Source organism: Gobio gobio, assembly GCF_949357685.1.
Source record: "Gobio gobio genome assembly, chromosome: 1".
NCBI lineage: Eukaryota > Metazoa > Chordata > Actinopteri > Cypriniformes > Gobionidae > Gobio > Gobio gobio.
The window spans coordinates 52,359,056-52,377,530 of NC_137097.1; the positions used below are offsets into that span (position 1 = coordinate 52,359,056).

An 18,475-nucleotide genomic window follows, 5' to 3' on the forward strand; every position below is an offset into this window, starting at 1 on the left:
CTTACAAACGGTATTCAACCGTCGCCTCTTACGTATGGTATTGCGTCATTCAGTAAGCGGCTGCCTATGAGGACGAGTGCACGCGCATCTCGCCACATTAGTTGAAGCATCTACGCTTTCACTGTGGAGCCGCAGCAGACGATTGATTTTCTTCACAATTGAATTTCTAGTCCAAACCGATATCTTGTAATATCTAACCATCTCCCTCTGGTAAAACGGCTTTGAGAGCGTTTCAGTCCTCCACTGCAGCAGACGATCTTCAGGATGTCATCGTATTATCATACGGGGAAAGAGGTGGATATGGCGGCGATGACGGAACCGCTCTGCTTGGAAAGAGGTTATTTACTTAGTCCTGTTTATTGTGTCCAAACAGACCAGTAGCGTTTGGAAAATGCTATTGCCGATAACGTTAGCTTAACCAATGAACTGACCGGTTCTTATGCCTGTTAATCAGGCAGCATTAGTGACCACTGTGTGAGTGGGTGCACATATAGTGCCCATAATGTGAATGGATTGATGTTGTAGTGTTTTATTTGTTTAAAATTAATTAAATCAAATGAAACTGACGCATTTATCGGTAAATGTCACATCTGTGCATATGAAAGCACATGACAGTAAGTATTTTTGCCTATGTTTCCTGCTTTAATTGGCATCTGTGATTCATGTTGTATACGTTCTCATTTACAATTAACGTTAGTTCCGTTTTTTTTCTTGGTTAACGATATGAAATCCATCCAGAGACTTTTAATTTCTTTTAAAACCAGATTTGATCAAGTGGTCTTCACCAAATGCCGTATAGGTCATACAAGTTTTGCCTTTTTGCTTAAAGAAGATCCAACTGTATGGATGTTTTGCAAGACTCCTCTTTCTATCCAACATATTTTATTGGATTGTCCTGTTTAATACAAGTAGAAGGTTCTTTTATTAAGTTAGTTCACTTAAGGATTTATTTAGAAATATTATGCCTGAAAAGGTTTTGGATTTTTAATCATATGTTAATTTTAATTATATAATATAGTTTGCTTGGTTTCATTGTATTTTTGTAATTGAGTTTTTGCCATGAATTTAGCCTTAGATGCTGACACGGCATTAAATAAAACAATGTGAATCGGAATCTTGGTTAACGAAAGAATACAGTACATTATCGATGGCATGAGTCTTCAGTAATTGGATTAATTTCCTTTAAGCATCATTAATTAAAAATAACTTATTAGTTTAATATCCAGGACTTTCAATAACTGGTTGGCTTTCCATCCCTGGACGACTTTATTAGCAAGTAGTTTCTTACTGTATATTTCTGTAATGTGTTTTTTGTTTCTCTCCAGATGTTTGCAGGGTAATAGAACTGTTGGACAGGCTTCAAAGAAGCGGTGAGCTTCCTCCTCCCAAACTTCAGGCTCTACAGAGAGTTTTACAGAGCAAGTTCTGTGCTGCCATCAGAGAGGTAAAGGCTACTTCAGTCCTTCAAACATGAGGACGCTTGACGCAGTGACTTTGCTTCCGTTAATAACTGTTTTCTGGATTCTCTTGCTTTCAGTTGGAACAAATTACCTTGAACAGTGAGAAATATTTACTAATTACCTTTTTCTTGTGCTGATTTCACAAAACACTATTGTAACAAATAGCTAGGTATAAAATTAAGGTTTGAAATGTAGAAGCTGTCACCATATAAGGGCTAAGAGTCCTTGTCCACCTCCACACGTGTATATGGTTGCTTCCTATATAAAGGATCGCGCTGCACTGTTCCTCCTCCTGAATGACTCACTTTCCTGTTTCTTTGAGACTCTGCATCTCACTTCAGCCTCCATATCTCACTCCTTGACTTGTGATAATCGGTTCCAATGGCAGGAGTCCAATCTGTTCTCAATCTATGCTCAACAATAAAACCGATATTTACTCTCTTCAGGCTTATTCCGTTTTCACATGTCCTGCTCTTCGTTTAGCCCGTAACGTCTTATAGGAAGACAAGGTTTTGATTTGTATGTCTGCAATGGTTGATTTCTCCCACTAAAATTTGCAGTCTACTTCACAAATCTTACATAGAATTTACTGATAAAACTGCAATTTCATTACATGGCTCTTGATTATTTCTGATGGTTCAATAATGGTATTGTCAAATATTCTTCAATGAACACTAAACTGTGTAAATGGCCATTGTTCCAAGAAACTGATTTCCTACATGCGCTCTTAAAAATAAAGGTTCTTTATTGGCATCAATGGTTCCATGAAGAACAATTAAAGGTGCAGTACGTGATTTGAGAAATGCTTTTGAAAAATGCATTTGTAGCCAATCAGCAGTAAGGGGCATATACACTCATGAGGGGGGAGGTGCCTATGCTGCATAGTTTTGCTGCATCCCAATTCACTTACCTGTATTAAGCCATAAAATTATGTACTCTTTTTTTGTGAAGGAAAAATTACATATTTTGAGTGTGAAGCAAAAGAGTAGACAAGCTTTGGAACTTACTTTCACGCCATACAATTCTGTCTTTGCTCTGTTGCATTCTGACCATAGACTATTTAAAAAAATGGACAATGCTCTTACACTCTCTTCCATTGAAGTAAGTAAAGCCGCCAGTTTCCAAATATGGTACTGCATGGGCGTTGGAAGCAAAAAAAAAATCTGGGTGGGTCCTCTCAGAAATTTTTTACTGGAGTAGATGCCAATTACATTAAGTACAAATATACCGCTTTGCTTGCTAAACGTCTAGTTCGGAAAGACAAAATTATGAAAATCGCCATATCATTTAGAGCGGCAGTAGTGTAGGGGTAAGACACACGGCATCAAGTTTTGACACAAATCAACCCGCGGTTCGAGTCCGCCTTTCGCCGAACTCTCAATCTCAATCTCCCTTTTCCCATCACATATCAGATCGGAAAGGCATTTATTTTCAATAAAAATGAAGACAATATTACAAAAGTGGAAATAAAGCATCTAACGTGTTTAATAATAAGTGTTAATCGATTAGGGGCAACGTTAGGTGAACAGACATGTGCTGAATGTTAGAGACGATAAAAGTGAGTGTGTCTAATATCATTGATCGTAAAAAGTGCGTGGGTCTTGTCCCACCCACATACAATGGTTCCGACGCCCATGTGACACTGACATCTTGGGTCTGCGCAGTAGCAACTTGGAACCAGAGTCTGCACAGTAGTGAGCAGTGAAGTGGTGCCGCAATATCAAGGTCCCGCCCACAATCTCGCCTAATCAATCAGACACCCCTGAACTTTTTGTGAAATAAACAGTTATGGGAATGTAGAAATTAAAGTTAAAGCTCCAACCTCCCCCGCGAAGTCCCTGAAAATGTTCGTTGGTGCCTCAGTGAATACTTCAATCACAGCTGTCAATCGTAACGTCACACCCCTGTTTTTATAGCATCAAATAACTAACTAAAACTAAACTTATTTAAAGACCGAACACTTGAACTAACATCAGCGCAATTTAAAAATGGCTTAAAATGACAGAAACCATCTTTTAAAAAATGTATTTGAAGTGTAATTTGATTGTTTAGTTTGTCTATGTCCCATTACATTACATGGAGAGGGTGGGGTTTATCACCTATACTGCATCCAGCTACCTAGGGGCAATCGACACCCTTAGGCTTCACTTTTCAGGACTCGCGTGGCACGCTTGATCCTGACACGCATCCTGTCACCACAAAATGGCCTGTCAATCATCTTGTCATGGTTAAAATCCTCCATATCGGAGAGAAATGCGGTAGCACATTGTGCTGCAGTCGCGGGGCTTTCATGCGGAGAACTCTTCTCATATTATTGCATGATGATGCATTTAAAAGTTAATGGCCAAACAGATCTTTATAAAAGTCCACATTGTTATTGCAGATTAAATACGTATATCATTATATATAACGTTAAATAAATAAAAAAAATTATCAGGTTAAACAGATTATTAGTCACTCAAACCTTTATCCAAACCTCTCACCATCAGTCGCGCATTTCTGACATGTTTAGTTGTTGTTGTTGTTGTTGTTGTTGTTTTAACACTTTTTACTCGTGTTTGTAGTTCTGAACCGAATCCTTCTCCAAAGTGCAATGGGTTGTGGGCCCTTTACACACTTTTTCAACATACTATACTTTGGGACAGAACTTATTATAATCTCACATGCTATTTAGGATGGATAGTATTGACATTGGGCCGCAGGGTGTGTTTGTGAATTGGGTGCCGAACTATCAAGATAGGCATGTTTGTTTTGGTCTTTTTTTCTTCTTCTCGGAAATCGCTTACTGCACCTTTAACTTTCATGGAACCTTTCCATTCCTAAAAAGGTTCTTCTGATTCTTCAGATTATTAAAATGTTCTTTTAGCTAAGAAAAATTTTTCCTTTAAGAAACGTTCACTTATTTGGTAATCAACAGCCGTGTAATAAGCAAGATGATGGACAGTCACATGGTCATTATCACAAAATATACCCTCGCTGGATGATCGGGATCCTGTTTGGAAGCAGAACGTTTTTGGTATACTTTTTGGGGGTTATTTTCCAATTGTGACCAACTGATTGTACATTATTACCCCATGTATAAAATCATTATTTTATTTATTAAGTTTGTGTGCATTCCTTTGTGTATGCACGTGAAAATATGAATCAAAGTTTCAGGACATTTCTGGTATTTAAATGTATGTTAACAAATGGTCTGCAAAGCAGTTTGTGAAGTATTTTGTTAATATGAAGTTTTACAAACTCACTGTAAACTACAAATATATTTCTCATTATAAATTTGTAATATCTTGACTGGCCCTTTTTCAGGTCTATGAGCAGCTTTATGACACGTTGGACATTATAGGTGGACCCGAGGTCCGAGCACAAGCCACTGCCAAGGTAACTTTTTACCAAAAATCTGCCACTGTTAATCATACACTGAAGGAAACACTTATTTTACCTGTCTTTCCAGGCCACAGTAGCAGCGTTCGCAGCCAGTGAAGGCCATGCACACCCAAGAGTGGTTGAACTCCCTAAAACGGATGAGGGGCTCGGCTTCAACATCATGGGGGGAAAAGAACAAAACTCTCCCATCTATATCTCCAGGGTCATCCCAGGAGGTGTTGCTGACCGACAGGGTGGTCTGAAGAGAGGAGATCAGCTGCTTTCCGTTAATGGAGTGGTATGTTGGGACAGTACATTTGAGATGTGTAATTTATTTATATTTTTGCATGTGACCATGGCTTTGATTTCAAAAGCTGTGGTTTGCCACAATAATACAGTGCATACGGAAAGTATTCACAGCACTTCACTTTTTCCACAATTTGTTACAGCCTTATTCCAAAATAGGTTAAATTCATTATTTTCCTCAAAATTCTACAAACATTACCCCATAATGACAACATGAAAGAAGTTTGTTTGAAATCTTTGCAAATTTATTAAAAATAAAAATGTTATAAAAAAAATCACATGTACATACATATTCACAGCCTTTGCCATCACACTCAAAATTGAGCTCAGGTGTATCCTGTTTCCACTGATCATCCTTGAGATGTTTCCACAACTTGATTGGAGTCCACCTGTGGTAAATTCAGTTTATTGGACATTATTTGGAAAGGCACACACCTGTCTATATAAGGTCCCACTATTAACAGTGCATGTCTTAGTCATGGAGGTGACCAAGAACCCGATAGTCACTCTGACAGAGCTCCAGCGTTTCTCTGTGGAGAGAGAGAGGAGAAACTTCCAGAAGAACAACCATCTCTGCAGCACTCCACCAATCAGGCCTGTATGGTAGAGTAGCCAGACGGAAGCCACGCCTCAATAAAAGGCACATGACAGCCCATCTGGAGTTTTCCAAAAGGCACCTGAAGGACTCTCAGACCATAAGAAACAAAATTCTCTGGTCTGATGAAACAAAGATTGAATGCTTTGGACTGAATGGCAAGTGTCATGTCTGGAGGAAACCAGGCACTGATTCAGTTACACTCGTGTGCTAAGACAAACTGAAAATTAAAAGTTGCGATTTTCTACACCTATATGGCTAGGAACTACTTTCTCATTCCTGCTTAATAGTCTTGGATCTTCACGGCAGTACCATGGCTGCAGCAGCACAATGATATTACAGCGCCTGAAAGTAGCCCCCAGCTAGGTAACTTTCAATGTGACCGGCACTAAGTTCGTATAGTTGCAGAGAGAGTTTCAGGCTTGCAGCTGACAAATTGTGTTGTGGATTTACCTGTGTGATTAGCCATGGTTCTGTGTGTTGTAAAGGGCTGTGATAGTAAGTCGAAGGTGTAAACTACCACCATGTTTCACAGAATACCAACGAATCATTGCGCCGCTGCAGCCATGGTACGGCCGTGAAGATCCGCGACTATTACGCAGGAATGAGAACGTAGTTCCTAGCCATATAGGTGTAGAAAATCGCACATTTTCATTTTCAGTTTGTCTTAGCACACGATGTAACTGTAGAAGAGTCAAGTTTTAAATAGGAAAAATATTGAAAGTGTCTTTGGTCATTTTTTTGAATGAGATGCTAATGGGCTGATCAGAATCAATGATGTATGCTAAGCTATGCTAAAATTGCTACCGCCAGATACAAAGATCGGCTGAATGGATTCAAAAACGGTAAAACTCAACTATTTAACTCTAGGGGACTTGTAAAATGAGCCTATTTTCAAAAAAGGTGGAGTGTTCCTTTAAGCACACAGGCAAGATAACAGAGTAGCTACGGGACAACTCTGTGAATGTCCTTGAGTGGCCCAGCCAAAGCCCAGACTTGAACCCGATTGAACATCTCTGGAGAGATCTGAAAATGGCAGTGCACCGATGCTACCCATCCAACCTGATGGAGCTTAAGAGGTCCTGCAAAGAATGGAGAAACTGCCCAAAAATAGGTATTCCAAGCTTGTAGCATCATACTCAAAATACTTGAGGCTGTAATTGGTGCCAAATGTGCTTCAACAAAGTATTGAGCAATGGCTGTGAATACTTGTGTACTTGAGATTTAAAGGGTTAGTTCACCCAAAAATGAAAATTCGGTCATTAATTACTTACCCTCATGTCGTTCGACACCCGTAAGACCTTTGTTCATCTTCGGAACACAAATTAAGATATTGTTTTGTTGAAATCCGATGGCTCAGAAAGGCCTCCATTGGCAGCAATGTAACTTGCACTCACAAGACCCATAAAAGGTACTAAAGACGTCGTTACAAAGTCCATCTCACTACAGTGGTTCTACAATCATTTTATGAAGCGACAAGAATAGTTTTTGTGCGCAAACAAAAAATCAAAATAGCGACTTTATTCAACTTTATTCTGGGCCTCAGACGTGAACTCACAAAGCACTATGACGCATGCACAAGAATATGATGTCGGGCACAGTTCGGGTGTGAAATGCACACTTTAGCACCATTTTGAGCACTACGCCAAGACCTAAAGCACAATCAATGTAGAATTCAACAGCTTAGATACTGCGCGTCTTCCTCTGTTGTAAACAAAGCTCCTCGCTTCCGAGTCATGTGTCAGAACGCCGGCTCTACTCTCATGCATGCGTCGTGGTGCTTCATGAGTTCACGTCTGAGGCCCAGAATAAAGTTGAATAAAGTCGCTATTTTGATTTTTTGTTTGCGCACATAAATTATTCTCGTCGCTTCATAAAATGATTGTAGAACCACTGTAGTGAGATGGACTTTGTAACGACGTCTTTAGTACCTTGTATGGGTCTTGTGAGTGCAAGTTACATTAATGCCAATGGAGGCCTTTCTGAGCCATCGGATTTCAACAAAAATATCTTAATTTGTGTTCCGAAGATGAACAAAGGTCTTACGGGTGTTGAACGACATGAGGGTAAGTAATTAATTACTGAATTTTCATTTTTGGGTGAACTAACCCTTTAAAAAAAAAAAAAAAAAAAGTGCAAATATTTCTAACAAGCTTCTTTTACGCTGTATGGGGTATTGTTTGTAGAATTTTGAGGAAAATAATGAATTGAATCCTTTTTGGAATAAGGCTGTAACGTAACAAAATGTGGAAAAAGCGTTGTGAATACTTTCCTGATGCACTGTATGTTAATATGCTTGCCGACTTCAAAATGTCCTTTTATTTTTTATTGTGTGTAGAGTGTGGAGGGAGAACACCATGAGAAAGCTGTCGAGCTGCTAAAGGCAGCCCAGGGTTCAGTGAAGCTGGTGGTGCGTTACACCCCTAAAGTCCTAGAAGAGATGGAAGCCAGGTTTGAGAAGATGAGAAGTGCCAGGAGACGCCAGCAACATACCAGCTACTCGTGAGTGTGACTTTATCCCTTTTTTTTCCTTTACTGTCCTTTTATTCTGTGGTTTCTTTCAGCCGATTAGTTTTTGTTTCTTCAAAAATTGTATGCTACTGTTCAAAAGTTTTGGTTTGGTAAGATTTTCACTTGTTTTTGGAAGAACTTTCTGATGCTCACCAAGGCTGCATTAATTTGAACCAAAATACAGTAAAAAAAAAAAAAAAAACCTATTAAAGTAACTTTTCTAATTTTATATATTTTAAAATGTTATTTATTCATGTGATGGCAAAGATTAATTTATTTCAGCCTTCGGTGTCAAATGATCCTTTCGAAATCGTTCCAATATTTGTGCTCAAGTAACATTTCGGTAACACTTTAGAGTAAGGTTTCATTAGTTGACATTAAAGTCCCCCTGTAGTCAATTTTATCCCTTAACTCATCTTTGATCACCAAAATGACATTTTTTCCCCTTTAAAAATATCTTTAAAATAGATTGACTGTAACTTTAGACCCTTGCTTCCTTTAGTATACATCTCCACTCAATCACACCAGTTCAGAGATCCACTCAGTCAACTTTACTGTAGTAAATGCTGCACAAAAACCTTGTTTTTGAGACTTTTTTCCACTGCAGTTTTAAGGAGAAAACACTCAGAAATGTTGTTGACTTATGACTTTGCACATGGTTTGTCTTCAAGCATATTAAAAACACCACACAGAGAAAAAAAACATTCAAAACTTGGTTTTTACCACAGGGGGTCTTTAACTACTTTAGTTAACATGAATTAATAATGAACTGCACTTCTGCAGCATTTATTAATCATTATGGTCATTTCAATGTTTACTAATACATTATTAAATTCAAATATTGTATTTGTTAACATTAGTTAATGCACAGTGAACTAACATGAGCAAACAATGAACAGTTGAATTTGTATGAACTAACATTAATAAAGATTAAATAAGCACAGTAACTAATGTGTTGCTCATTGTTAGGTAATTCATTAACTAATGTTAACAAATGAGACATTGCAAAGTGTTATCAACATTTCTTATCAATGTTCAAAAAAAGTTGTGCTGCTTAATATTTTTGTTGAGACCATGATACATTTTTCTCAGTATTCTTTAATGAATACTAAGTTCAAAAGAACATCATTTGAAATGAATCTTTTGTAACATTATTTAAAAAAAAGTAATGCATCCTTGCTGAATAACAGTATTACTTTCTTTCAAAAAAAAATAATATATATATATATATATATATATATATATATATATATATATATATATATATATATATAATTCATATATAATTAATTTTAAAAATGTTTTAATGAAATCTGCATTTTGACATTTGCCCATCATTGTCTTTTCACCGACAGGTCTTTGGAGTCCAGGGGTTAACCAATCTTAACTTCTGCCTGGCCTGCTGATCCATTCTCCCACCATTTCTGCTCCTGTAGGATGACAGAAGTCCCTGGGGAGATCAGTGTAGTCCCTTAGATATTTATGTTAGTGGAACAATCTCAAAACATGTAGACCTCAAATATACTATTTTCCCTGGCCATGCAGATGGAGAGCCTGCATAGTGCATCTGGTCTGTCTTGAGTCTGATTTTCTATTGTATTCTAATGTGGAACGAGCACCCTGTGATATGCTGGGTGGTTGTTTGTGTGTGTCTGTTAGCACAGAAGAGAGCTTTAACAATTGTCTGGAGAGTGCAAATAGCACGCAGTATGTGTACTTGTAGGACGAAATGTGTGTTTTGCTGTAGGATTATTGTTGAACTGAATGGCATGATGGTTACTACTTAGACCATTATTCATTCACTCACTTATCGAGTCTGTGTTTCAGAAAACATGCATTGAAAATAGTTAAAGCTATGCATCCCATTTACAGTATAAGTATTCTTGCATCATGTGGTCCGCTCTGTGAGATCTACATCAGGAGGACAAACACTGTTATTGCAAAAGACACTTCCTGAATGAACTGATTGCTCTGTACTAAGCACGTCATACTCAAATAGGGTTGTCATGAAAGTGTGCTGCTATGAGTGGCTTTGTGCTGCCAGTCATAGTGCCTATGTTCAATGCTTGAATTTGAGTTTATTTATATATATTTATTCATATATTAAAATCAACAATGTAATTTAATAGTCTGTGAGCTAGTTTATGCCCACTGTTGGTTGTTTATAAACATTTACTATGGTAATCATAGTTTTGACAAAAAGTTGGTTCAGGATACCACAAGCTGAAAATATATTGGGGAGAAATTTGTTCAATGGGTGACTCTTGAAAAAGATGAAAAATAAAATTGAATTGACATTTTTATGAAAATTAAGCACATTTCCCCTCAAATTCGCATTGTAGCTTACATCCAGACATTTTATTTTGGGGAGGTTTTTCTCTCTCTCTGATTTATTTAAATTAGAGAGTCTAATTTAAATAATATACCATTTATTTAGTTTTTAATGAGAGTGAGCATTTGTTTTGCATTATGGTTTATGAAAATTGAACTGTGATTGTCATTAAAAAAATGGTTACAAAAAAATAAACGTATTTTTATTTTGGAGTGAAATTTGACTGGTATAGAACATGTTTTGATTTGATTAAATTCAGCTCTTACGTTGTGTATTGCCCGACTATTTGTGTATTTTGTGATACTCACAAAATTATAGCCATTTTTTATGGCCAAGTATTTTTACTTTATTTTTTTAAGCTTTTTTAACTATTTAGGTTAATGTAAATGAAGCGGACATATGATCGAGGACTATTTTACTGTTTATTCCTCGCGCAAGAATTTCTCTGACCGCTGAGAGCCGCGGTTTCATTTCCATAACAACAGATAAACAAGCAGACTCCATTCCTATGGATGGAAGCGGCATTATCTATGACTAAACACATCAAGGGTCTCTTCTATTATATGTCGCTTATCTAATTTTATACGGATAGGAGTTCCTGCATCTATTTAGTTGTTTATTTTCAGTTCTGCGAATGAGTGGATGAAGCAAATGGATAACCACAGACGAAAGGTCCAAACTAGCACAACCATTGGACATAAGTATTTGCAGCCTTCTCCGTTTTATTTAAAAACATGCAAGGTAGGGTCACTATCTGTAAAAATATTAAAATATACAAAAAAAATATTATGGTGACTATATAGTTACAGCAGTTGTTGTTAACAGTTAAGCTGGTAACGTTAGTTTGCTATAGAAACTAACGTTAGGCTACTTTGACCAAAAACGAAACTGAACCAAATGAGAATTTTTTTTTGTCTGTTTGATGGACGCCCAAATTAACTATATTTTTACATTTAAAACGATAATTGTAGAATTACACTTTGTAGGAAACTGTTATTGTGGTAATTTGTTGTTCGTCATTAATTAAGAGCTTTGATACCATGTGTTGAACCATAACTTATGTGTGAAACGAGATGTGTTACTAACAGATAAGTTACCTTCAACCATCATCTTCTCACTGTCCCAGAATGCCCCTCTTCCTCCAGTTATCCAGCGTCAGAACAGAGTGCCGTCCTCTGCTCACTTCTCTCTCATCTCACACACTGAACATGACAGAAAGCCATTAAATGGACCCCTGTACAATGAAATCCACTCTAAAGCCCCTCCGCACTGGACCACACACTTCCTCAATGAGCTGGCCCAGAGGGTGAGATCTGTGTGTGTGTGTGTGTGTGTGTGTGTGTGTGTGTGTGTGTGTGTGTGTGTGTGTGTGTGTGTAAAAGAGATTTGTTCTTTGGAGAATGCCCTGTATGTATTTGGGACTGTGTGCACATACGTATATCATTAATGTTTGATCCTCCGCAGCTCAGAGACCATCCAACAATCCGCGTGGTCTCCAACCCCATCAGTGAAATGCAGGACCAGTACAGAGGTCAATTAGGAGCATGTGAACCTCTTGGTGAACACTATAGCAAGATACAGGTTAGATAAAGGAGCTGGACACTAATGTTGTTTCCACTTGTCCATCCCTTTCTTTTTAAAAAAGCTAAATCTGGGTGGTGACAGCGAAGCATTTACAATGTTATTGATTTCTGTCAATTTGTAAACATTAAAATGTTTTAATGTTCAGTTTCAAATGTTCCTTTTCTGTGTAAAGTTGTATCCAATTTTACAACTTCTTCTGCATGACAATGCAAGGGCTAAAATGACTATAAAATTGCTTAGAATTTTACAGCTTAAATTATGCACAAGATTTAACAGGAAAATAAATGTAAGTTATTTTATAAATTAAAAAAAAAATTATTCCTCCAAAAATGATTGTAAGGATCTACATTGTAAGTGTATCACTGTAATCTTGATTTTTGTTTTATTTAAAGAAATGGAGTGATTAACCTTTTTAAAAAAATAAATTAAAAAAAGCTACACATTTGCTCATGTTTTTCAAAACCAGTATGACTTACTTTCTTCTGCGAAACACAAGAAAGTATATTTTGAAGAACTTTGGTAACAGTTTTGGTGATCTTTGATTTCCATTGTATGGAGATAAAACACTGATACATTTTTTCACAGTATCTTTTTTTGTGTTCCACCGAAGAAGGAAAGTCATACAGGTTTAGAACAACATGAAGGAGAGTCAATAATAACAAAATGTAGATTTTGGGTGAACTTTCCCTTTAATTTGTATTAAACCCAGAATATTCCTTTAAGGGTGAACTGTTCACTATACACTCACCTAAAGGATTATTAGGAACACCATACTAATACTGTGTTTGACCCCCTTTCGCCTTCAGAACTGCCTAATTCTACGTGGCATTGATTCAACAAGGTGCTGAAAGCATTCTTTAGAATTGTTGGCCCATATTGACAGGATAGCATCTTGCAGTTGATGGAGATTTGTGGGATGCACATCCAGGGCACGAAGCTCCCGTTCCACCACATCCCAAAGATGCTCTATTGGGTTGAGATCTGGTGACTGTGGGGGCCATTTTAGTACAGTGAACTCATTGTCATGTTCAAGAAACCAATTTGAAATGATTCGAGCTTTGTGACATGGTGCATTATCCTGCTGGAAGTAGCCATCAGAGGATGGGTACATGGTGGTCATAAAGGGATGGACATGGTCAGAAACAATGCTCAGGTAGGCCGTGGCATTTAAATGATGCCCAATTGGCACTAAGGGGCCTAAAGTGTGCCAAGAAAACATCCCCCACACCATTACACCACCACCACCAGCCTGCACAGTGGTAACAAGGCATGATGGATCCATGTTCTCATTCTGTTCCAAATTCTGACTCTACCATCTGAATGTCTCAACAGAAATCGAGACTCAGACCAGGCAACATTTTTCCAGTCTTCAACTGTCCAATTTTGGTGAGCTCGTGCAAATTGTAGCCTCTTTTTCCTATTTGTAGTGGAGATGAGTGGTACCCGGTGGGGTCTTCTGCTGTTGTAGCCCATCCGCCTCAAGGTTGTGCGTGTTGTGGCTTCACAAATGCTTTGCTGCATACCTCGGTTGTAACGAGTGGTTATTTCAGTCAAAGTTGCTCTTCTATCAGCTTGAATCAGTCGGCCCATTCTCCTCTGACCTCTAGCATCAACAAGGCATTTTCGCCCACAGGACTGCCGCATACTGAATGTTTTTCCCTTTTCACACCATTCTTTGTAAACCCTAGAAATGGTTGTGCGTGAAAATCCCAGTAACTGAGCAGATTGTGAAATACTCAGACCGGCCCGTCTGGCACCAACAACCATGCCACACTCAAAATTGCTTAAATCTCCTTTCTTTCCCATTCTGAGATTCAGTTTGGAATTCAGGAGATTGTCTTGACCAGGACCACACCCCTAAATGCATTGAAGCAACTGCCATGTGATTGGTTGATTAGATAATTGCATTAATGAGAAATTGAACAGGTGTTCCTAATAATCCTTTAGGTGAGTGTATGTGGGCTTAAGGAGCCACATTCAACTTTTGGGGAGTGGAGAAATGGTGTGGACAAGGGAATTTCAAACATCAATTTTTAAAACATGCAAATTCATGCAAAGCATCTTAAGGGATGACTGTTTTATCTCCACCGGAGCTTCTAGGCTGATGGAATGAATCACACTTCTCTTGATTTTTACACAGGCATTGTACAGACAGCTGGAAACAGCCCAGGCATTTGTGCAAGAACCAGCTTGTAGCACAACCAAGACCGACTTCAAACGCTTTCACAGGTAACTCTCCACCACCAGAGGGCAGTGGGAATGCACTGGTGATCTGAGATCTGAGGTCAACAGTGATGATGGCTTCTCAAAAGTAATGATGGAGATCAATCCCAATCTGATTCAGTCCTAAAATATAAGTGGAGGATAATGTACCATTTGAATAATCTGCTGGATACCATTAGTGCAAAGCATCCATCCCAAGAACATCAGGAGTGATGTGAATCTTTGATCTAACCCATAGTGAATCATGTGCAGTTAAAGCTGCAAGTGGTTCCTGACTTTTGAACTTGTACCATAGAGCTGCAGACAAGATATCTCACATTGCTATGATTAGTTAGAATTATGGTCACATAATACACTTTTGGTTATCTAACTGCTTTTAACACACAAGATGTGGTGTGTCAGAACTGATCCCAACACAGTTTTATTGGGGTGATTTAGCGGAATAGTTCACCTAAAAATTTAAATTCTGTCTTCATTTATTCTCAAACTTGTATGACGTGTATTCTTCAAATATCTTTGAAGAAATGTCTGCAGAAATGCACCCCATTTACTTCCACAAAGTCATACAGGTTTGAAACAATATGAGGGTGAGTAAATTATGACAGACTTTTTGTTCTTTTTTTGAACGATCCCTTTAATAATCATTAGGCTTAAGGTTCATCCAGCTTTGAATATGGTGCATCAGATGGATGTTTTATTTTTCATGTTGGCTTGCTGCAGGCAGATTGAAATGATTTAGTGAAGTATAGCTCATCTCACCTTCTGGCCTGGCCTCCTGAACCTTGTCAGTTCTGGATTGGTGGGATGCACTCAAGGTCACAAACCCATATTGACACTAATTCACACAGCTCTTCACAGCAGTTTTATGTATGACACTGTAACATATTTTTTTTTTTAACTGTTGCATCTGCTTTGCTGACTTCATCACGAAGAACAAATAGTTTTAAGAGCACTTACAGCTTCCTGTGTTTTAGCTTATTTTTTATAGGGAGCAGTGGTATGGCATATACACAAAGATGTTTCCTATGCTAAGGAATGAAGAGCTTTAGTCTCAGAGGACCCACAATCTCCCAAATGTGTTTCTATTGACAAAGTAATATATGGGCTAAGTGAATGGTCAGCATTGTGATAAAGCAAGAAGATAATGGATCTCAAAGCACTAGTGCGTGCATGCAATGTATTAATACTCTTCTGTGAGCCTTGTGTCTCCTCTTTACCCACTAAATCATGTTCTCTTTCTTTTTCTTAGTCATTGATAATCCTCTTTTTCAGGTCAGATTTTTCTCCTCGCTCTGTCCTGGATGCAGATACCTTTAATGGAAAACTTACCAAGAGCGGGGCTCACAGCCGACTTCCTGCTCACAAAGCTCCATCCACTTTATCATGTCAACCCCGGCTGCCTCGCCCACCTCTGCCTTTGCCCCACAGGGGCAAAAGCAGTTTGTATATGGACAGTTTTACGGTACCTGTGCCTCCCCCAAGATTGCAATCTGCTGATATTGCACAAAGCAGTGTGAAATGGGAAGAAGATGGTGGTAGAGGTCTGTTACTGGACGTTTTAGGTGTTCCTAAAATGTATAGTACTGAGAATCAGACATATGGAAGAAATAAGATGTCTATGGTATAAGTGGTAATAGTGATTTTCAGTTCTGCTGTAATTGATCTGAACATCAAAAAATGGTTTCATCAATACTGCTTAATTCCTGTTCTTTTCTTTTGTCACTCAGAGGGTCTGTAATAAATGGAGAACAAAACTTGTGGAAACATTAATGCTTTATTGATCTGGAGTGTGTGCCTTTTGTGGGTATGTATTCTTTATCCTTAAAGGTAAATTCAAGCTTACAGGAAGTATGCTAAAAATCTTGGAGAAAAAAAATATGCAGGTAAAGAGGGAAGACCATGGGGAGGCAGAAATATCGCTGAGGAGGCAGCTGGCTGCACACCTAGACAACCCAAGAGGGTTGCACAGTAGTGTGTGCTTAAACAGAACACACTCTCATGAAGAGAGCCAAAAACAAAACAGAGAGGGTGGTAATGGGGAAAATATAGAGAATTTGGAAGAATATTGCAATTTAGTTCAAATGTTGTCCCACCCAGTTTCTTCCACCTACTTGTTCTTGCGACATCTCTCTCCTCCCCCAGCTCTGCCTTCGGCACTGTGCCAGAGAGAGAAAGAGAGAGAGAGTGAATGATTTAAGGCCATATGTGGAAGCTATATTAATAAAAATTAAGGAACAGGTGAAGGCAATGATTTCAAAGCAGAGGAGGCTAGATTTATCTTTTAGAGAACTATTAAAAGCAGATACCTATGACCTCTTATTGTCCTCCCATCTATCTAGATTGTAAATTTAATAGTTAATTTATAGCCTTATATGTATGAGTGTGTGTGTGTGTGTGTGTGTGTGTGTATAGGCTATATATATATATATATATATATATATATATATATATATATATATATATATATATATATATAACAATTTTACATGTGGTTATTGAAATGTGTTCAAGATTTTTTTATGGACTTAAAAAAATCTTGTAAAAACGTGACTGGACGAAATGCTGGAAATAGCGACAGGTCTGATTCTTGGCGTGTATATGGTTAAATGGCACAGGGTGGGGTTTGGGGAGGGGGCACCAGCTGCCACCTTTCCCTTTAAAGAGCTGAAGGGAGGGAACAACACAGAGGGATCCCATGTCACCATTAGATTAAGGACTAAATTGCATGGACATACAGATTTACAAAACAAAAACATCGACAGAGAAAGGAGGGAGGGAAAAACGGACGGATGAGATAAGGGAGACTTGAGCTTAAGGAATAACATTTCTAGTCGTGCCCGGCATGCTGTTTGTTCGGCATAAATACATTCACACAGACCTCTCAGTCTGCAACTAAAGACCTGGTTACGGTCTTTTTGACCCTGGACAACGGGAACAGGCGAAGACACGGAAGAAAGGATGCTAAAACTGAGAAGAAAGGGGTAGACTGTTAATGGAGTGAGTGCATGAAGATTAAAGAAATAGAGAGGTGTTTCCCCGCTGCTCGTTTCGCTTGGTTGGATAGACTGTTTCGTTTAGGGAATAAAAGTAATTGGTTAACACGAGCTTTGTTAAATCATAGAAATGCTTATATCAAGGGGTGGAAATTGTATATTAGACCTGTAATACCCATGTATATACCGGGAATAATTTATTTGAGGTACAAGGGTAGCAGAGGTGCAATAGGGGCGATATATCATAAATATATTTTTTAAGGAGGATAGTCTTTTATATCACTAAAGGAAATGCGCAACTACGCAGTATTGCATTTTTTTCTGAACTGGCACTTGTAGCAAGAATATCTACATTATTCATAACTGAAGCCATTTTATAGAAAACACAATCTTGTTTAAGTATTCTGCACAGTCATTCGGACCCCACGCCAAGAGGATCCCTCCGTTCAGTCAGAAAACAGTCAATTCCACGTAGCATTTTTGTGCAGTTTGTGTGTTCATGTGTGTGTGTTTAGTAACACGCACACTGCACGCACGCGAACAGAGCCAGACCCAAAGCGAGTAAGTATGTAATATAGGTGTTTGTGCTGTGTCTGTGTCGTGATCTTGTGTACAAGTGATAATATCACTTCTGTTCTGAGTATTTCTGTCTGTGTGCCCGGTGTACCCATGCAGAGAGCAGGCCTGCCTCTGCCAGTAAACTACTCAACAAGTAGTAGTCAGGTTTACTTTGTTTATGTCATGTCAAACCAGCGTGCGAATTATGGAAGAATTTGGTTACCATAAGTCACATTACAACAAAGAATGCGCCAAACTGACGTTCGCGAATATAATTCCCTTGTACCTGAGTAGGCTATATGGCGAATCAACCCATGGTAGCCTATCTATTAGTAATTCCTGTCACATAATCATAGATTTACACAATTATAAATATTCCTCGAGGCCTTGGTTAAAAATGTTTATTATTTGACGACGGTTAGCTATGGTGCCAGACGAAAATTACCGACTGGAAAAAGTAAACTCCATGAAAGTCACTCAATAATTCGCACACTGACCCCTTCATGTTTGTATTTTCTTATTATTTTAAGGTATTTCTGGTATGTTACAT

General features: G+C 38.2%; 2 protein-coding genes across 2 annotated transcripts; both read left to right on the top strand.

Moving 5' to 3' along the window:
• Positions 1–42: 42 nt before the first annotated feature.
• On the top strand, positions 43–10,840 carry lin7b (lin-7 homolog B (C. elegans)). Its single transcript, XM_079831384.1, has 6 exons — positions 43–337; positions 1,326–1,444; positions 4,767–4,838; positions 4,912–5,121; positions 8,063–8,226; positions 9,591–10,840. Exons 1-6 carry the CDS (start codon positions 265–267, stop codon positions 9,610–9,612), a joined length of 660 nt encoding a protein of 219 aa, XP_079687510.1. The 5' UTR covers positions 43–264; the 3' UTR covers positions 9,613–10,840.
• Positions 10,841–11,218: 378 nt separating this feature from the next.
• On the top strand, positions 11,219–16,001 carry saxo3 (stabilizer of axonemal microtubules 3; the record flags this gene model as incomplete). Its single annotated transcript, XM_079810727.1, has 5 exons — positions 11,219–11,308; positions 11,694–11,873; positions 12,032–12,148; positions 14,292–14,380; positions 15,647–16,001. The coding sequence occupies 5 exons, from the start codon at positions 11,219–11,221 to the stop codon at positions 15,999–16,001; spliced, it is 831 nt and encodes a 276-aa protein (XP_079666853.1).
• Between the last annotated feature and the right edge of the window lie 2,474 nt (positions 16,002–18,475).

Excerpts from the sequence above, each read along its gene's own strand:
- lin7b (XM_079831384.1), top strand. The coding sequence starts at position 265 with ATGTCATCGTATTATCATACGGGGAAAGAGGTGGATATGGCGGCGATG. Across the intron at positions 338-1,325 it reads ACCGCTCTGCTTGGAAAGAG|ATGTTTGCAGGGTAATAGAA; the intron begins GTTATTTACTTA and ends GTTTCTCTCCAG. Across the intron at positions 4,839-4,911 it reads GAGCACAAGCCACTGCCAAG|GCCACAGTAGCAGCGTTCGC; the intron begins GTAACTTTTTAC and ends CTGTCTTTCCAG.